Here is a 4954-nt window from a genome sequence, read left to right as displayed (position 1 = left end):
CTCACACATGTTCAGTACGATACAGTGTCCCTACATACATCCGCTGGTCATGCATGTATCCGAGACAATGGATCCCTTGTACCTATGCGTTGCGGGCATCTGCCCGCTCTAGGGGCGGGGGAGTTCTGACGAACGGCGGGGATACCGCTGGGCGTACTCCTGACCGCAGCAAGAGGCGGGTCCCAGGGACGCAATCGTACCCATTGGGCGGCAGGTTTGCAACCCGTACCCTAGCCTTCAATGGCCAAGGGTGGACAGGCGGCCACAACGCATAGGTACTGCGCCCTGCTACTCACTATTCCACCACTAGTGTACCCTTGCACCCCTCCTTCCGGTCATCGCCTAGCACTTCCCCTTGCCCCGTTCGCCACCGCTACTTCCCCACTACACCCCCCTAGTTAGCTCGAGCCTTGTGCTCACCATGTACAGCCGAACACCCACTTCTTACTCACGTCGATAGTGTTTGTAGTTTAAGGCCTACCATGAGGCGCGGCCTCGCAGGGCAATAAACGGGATCTAGAAAGAAAGAAAGTACTGTGTCGCCCGAACTGTCCGCTACAGGGTCGGCTCAAGCGGAACATACCTTGACCGCATTGGGGACGACTCGACATGGACTGGGCTCACCCACCGTAGGCGCCCCGTGCAGGCTCGTAATGGAGTAGCCCTCGCGGAATCAGTATAGAGGGGTCACCGCTTCTCGTCCCGTGCAGCCGGTTGATGTCTCTTGTCTTCTGTCTGTTCTGCTGCCAGTGTTCTCTTATACTGCGCAATCGTGCCTGGCATGCATGCATATTGCACAGATGGGATCTCATCCATATGGTACACAGCCCAACCCCGCACAGCGAAATCGAATGTTGAACACTCCGCGCTCACGATCTACCCAGTCCAGCCCTTCGGCTATATGTTTGCAGTCAGTACCCACGGATAACAACCTAGCACGCGTGACGCAAAGCTCTCACCTTCACCTCCTCCCCAATGTTTTTAACGAACACGGCCGGCCGCTCCGCAGTCTTCGCGCCCTCCTCGCCCTCCTCCCACGTGTAGCTAACGCCGACGGCAAGCTTCGTCCCATCGCAGTTGAACGCGATCGATGGCACGGGAGAGTGGTATTTGGGGTACTGCCGCAACCGCTTCTTGGACTTGTGGTCCCAAATCGAGACTGTGCCATCTGAGCCTGCGGAGGCGAACGTGTTGTAGCTAGATAGAGGTGCGCACGGACGTCAGCGATGAACGTCAGGCAAAGGGAGAGGGAAAGGGCCAGAGGCGAGATGAGGTGAGGCAAGAAGAAGGCGGACTTACATGGGGTGGAACGCGAGCGCGTTTACGGGCCATACGTGGTCGACATCATCGATCGTCTGTCGGTGGCATTTGAACGCATACTTCTTCTCCTGCGCTTGCGGACTTGGGTCGAAATATTCGACTGCGATACGTCCCTCCACGGAGCCTGTCGCATATCCTGCCAAGCACCCATTTCCGATGAGCATGTTAAGTTGCAAAAAACTTCCATGCGCCCGCCTATGCATGTGCAAGGCTGCAGAGCGGGAAGATGTTGAAGCGGACTAACCTTGTCCATCCGACATGCACGCGAGCGCGCGCGTCATGAACTTCAAGCTGCTCTCTCTCGTCTGCGCGGGCGAGTCCATTTTTCGGATGTCGTAGATGTGGAATAGGCGGCTCGCCATCGCAACGACGAGGATATGGTTTACGAGGTCCATATTGTACACGCGCTCGGGGAGGTCGTGCGAGGACTGCTGCTGATTTGAAGCGCGCGGGTCCCAGAAGCGTACCGTCCGATCCCAGGAGCCCGTGATGAGGACGTCTACACGACGGGTAAATTTTTGAAGGGGCGGGTGAGGAAGGAGAGCGAGAGAAGGAGGAAGGGTGCTCACTTTGGTCTCGTGAATAATTCATGCTTGAAATCGCGTCGGAGTGCTGGCCTAGGTGGTTGATCTTCTCGCTCTCGAGGTCCAATCTGCGCGATTACCAGCGTTAGTGAGCAACACAATCCACGCACACAATGATGAGATCTCACTCCCGGACCGAAGTATCAAGTCCTCCGCTATAGCCATGGGTCGCGTCGGAGAAGCAGCACGCTAGGACGGCCGCTCGGTGGTCATACTTGGACTTCTGCTCATTCGTCGCGATGTCATAGAAGCGTACTGTCTAGGGGGAAGATGATGTCAGCACATCACTCGCGAAGCTTCCTGCAGCCAATGCGATCCAATGCCCCTACCCAAGCGAGACCATTGTCTTCTCCCCTTGTCTCGCATGTGAACCAATGAATGAACGCAACATACCGTGTCCCAAGATGACACCAATAAATGGGAAGGACTTGTTGGTGAGAATCGAACGGAAGACACGCTATCGAATGGAGGCGACGCGAGTTCGATTTGGTCTGCAAGGCAAAGAACGTTCATGTCCGACCGCATGACATAGGACTCGCGGGGAATGAGACGCACCAGACATCAACCACAGCGCAATGCAAGAACAGCGTCAAAACAGGATCCAGGAGCAGAACAATTGCACGAGCTGGTTGTGGATTTGTCGGCCTGGAAAGTAGAATGAGCGCAAGGTCCGGTCCTTGGATTTGGCGGCTGTGCCACTGCTCTGTTTGCCTCTCTGTTTACCTATGTTAGGATCCGAAGCTGCTGCAAAACAAACGCTAGCTATATGTCCCAATTTGGAAAGTCCAGAAATCGCACTGCTGAGCGAGTCTCCGCAGGGACCCATGCCATCCTCACAAGCCCCTATGTCCCAGGTACTCATCCTTGAAGTTATGATCACGTTTAAACTATATATACCATGAAATTTGTCCGATAGAACCGCTGGCAGACGGCGAACAAGGCCAGGAATGCCAGTAGTACTACACACGCAACCATCACAGACCGTGAGCGTACAGTATAATACATATGAGATAGGGTATATTTGTGTGGTAAAAGTCATCCCCAGAAGACTATTAGCACAGCGGGGAGCCTATCAGACTGGAGCGAGCTGCACGACGAAGACCTCGCCTTGTCTCCCGGTGGGAGACATCTCTGCACTGCTGGCTTGACGCAAGCCAACAAGCAAACGCCTATCTCCCAAATAGTCGATCCGTCTTATGCCGTGCTGGACATTCTTCTCGTAGCTTTTAGGGTCGTTGCGCAGCCTCTTCTCGAACGCCCGTCTCAGCGACTCGCGGTGCGTTGGCTCGAGCTCGTCAAACTCGCGCGGCTCAACGGACGTCCGCAGAGCCCTGTAAAGGCCGTATAGCACGTCCGCGAAGGTCAGGTACGGAAGTGGCCTGGATGTCCACACGGGATCCTCGGCTGGGGTGATCTCGACGCGGACAGGCAGTCCGGGAAACGTGAGGACCATCCTCCTAAGGAGCAAAGGGCTTCCTTTGGCACTACCGCGTACTGCACATCTCGCGAGGTCGTCCTGCGCGAGCTCCCGCTTCCACTGTGAGCCCGCAGTGCCCGGCTTTATGGCATTCGGGTGGTCCATAACATCCCAGTGTAGCGAAGGCGGGTGAGATGAGCGGATGGGTGCCGCCAGCAATGGATCAATAACAGGACCGTCGTCGGGCGATGTAACGACGAGTGTGGGGTAACTGAGCGGATGAGGTACTACGGGTGGAGAGAGACGCCGCTGCCACGAAGGATACTCAGGGGGCCGCACGATCTTTGGAGGACATTGCGCGGAGGGAAATTGTGGAGGAGTAGAGGGACCTGGAGACGACGAATCCCAAGACACTGTTGAGGACGCGGGGGACGGTGTGCGTGGAGGGACGTTCGCGAAGCGGACCTTCTTTGCTGTCCTATCCATTGTGGAGGAGTACCGAGGGGTATTGGACAACGTCGGAATGCGATCGTACAGTATATAGGAGGAGAGAAACGGGGAGGCTGAGTGGTCGTTGGGGATAGGAAAGCAAGGAGAAGCACCCTGCCTTTTCGAGGTTTATATAGTTCCGTGAACGTGACCTAAGAACTTCCTCTCCCGGCTGCGCATACATTGATACACTGACTCGGGGTGCGACCTCGTGTGTACCGAACTTTCCTGGCCTTCTGCTGATCAGCCCCCTCCCGCATACACAGCCAGCGCCGCGGCGAGTGGTGCGCCCCGCCCTGGACGAAGCATGACGCCATGCTCAGACGTGCACATCGCACAGCGTCCGACCACGGCACCGCTTTGTTTAACGAAATGCGCCTAATAGTGCCACTTGAGCGATGCCAACCACAACGACCGCGCGAGCGTACCTGGGGGGAGCAGCAAGAGCACGTCGGAAGCCGACGTGCCCCGACGTGCGCTGATGGGAACCGCCCGACGGCGTCAATGTGACTTCCCAACAAGTCCCATCACAGCCGTCCGTATCCGCCCGCAGACGGAGGTTACGCTCTACTCATGCATCGCCCGAACCACAACAAATGCATGCGATGACGTGGAATTTTGCGCAGCTCTAGGGACCCGGTTTGGGCATGCGCTGCCTGGTTAAGACTCACTCAACCTTCTACCACAGAAGCCACGCCGCCATCTCTCCCAGCGGCACCAGTGTTGTTACGGGTCAAGTCAAGGGTCATGACTTTTTGTCAATGGGTGACCGGTCACCGAGTGACCCGGTCATGACCGCTTGTCAAGGGTTAGCACGTGATATCTCCGGGGTGTCCGAGTGTGCTGATGGCAGCATGGCGGGCGGCAGTCTTGTGGTTGTGCTTGGGCCCAGGCGGTGCTCATTGTCGTACCTCGCAGAAATGTTCCCTGATGGCACGCCTGGCTCCAATGTGTGGCATGGGGCGTGGGACGATGAAGGATTGAGTCGCAGTTGATGATAGCTGTAGGGGATACGGTACTCAGTCTCATGGGTCGCCTCATTTTCTCTATCATACCGTTTCCTACCACTTGCGCTGGCGGAAAACATTCAACTTACGAATGAGATTTGGAAGTGTGGGACATACACCCATGCTCGCAGGTTGTG

At 56.3% G+C, this 4954-nt stretch overlaps 2 protein-coding genes across 2 annotated transcripts; both read right to left on the bottom strand.

Annotated features, from left to right (window-relative positions):
- Window positions 1-876: 876 nt before the first annotated feature.
- Window positions 877-2417, bottom strand: DICSQDRAFT_67154 (WD40 repeat-like protein; the record flags this gene model as incomplete). The annotated part of the gene is made up of 7 exons (XM_007368867.1): window positions 877-897; window positions 960-1197; window positions 1300-1456; window positions 1565-1819; window positions 1890-1972; window positions 2033-2163; window positions 2298-2417. 7 exons carry the CDS (start codon window positions 2415-2417, stop codon window positions 877-879), a joined length of 1005 nt encoding a protein of 334 aa, XP_007368929.1.
- A 377-nt stretch (window positions 2418-2794) lies between these two features.
- DICSQDRAFT_139476 (uncharacterized protein) lies at window positions 2795-4189 on the bottom strand. The gene has a single exon (XM_007368866.1). The coding sequence runs from the start codon at window positions 3805-3807 to the stop codon at window positions 2977-2979; it is 831 nt and encodes a 276-aa protein (XP_007368928.1). The 5' UTR covers window positions 3808-4189; the 3' UTR covers window positions 2795-2976.
- Window positions 4190-4954: the final 765 nt, after the last annotated feature.

The sequence above is a fragment of the Dichomitus squalens genome (genome assembly GCF_000275845.1).
Source record: "Dichomitus squalens LYAD-421 SS1 unplaced genomic scaffold DICSQscaffold_40, whole genome shotgun sequence".
Taxonomy (NCBI): domain Eukaryota; kingdom Fungi; phylum Basidiomycota; class Agaricomycetes; order Polyporales; family Polyporaceae; genus Dichomitus; species Dichomitus squalens.
Note: the sequence above shows the minus strand (reverse complement) of the source record. Positions and strands in the feature narration are given on the sequence as shown.

Coding starts and splice junctions, on each gene's coding strand:
- DICSQDRAFT_139476 (XM_007368866.1), bottom strand. CDS start 3,807: ATGGATAGGACAGCAAAGAAGGTCCGCTTCGCGAACGTCCCTCCACGC.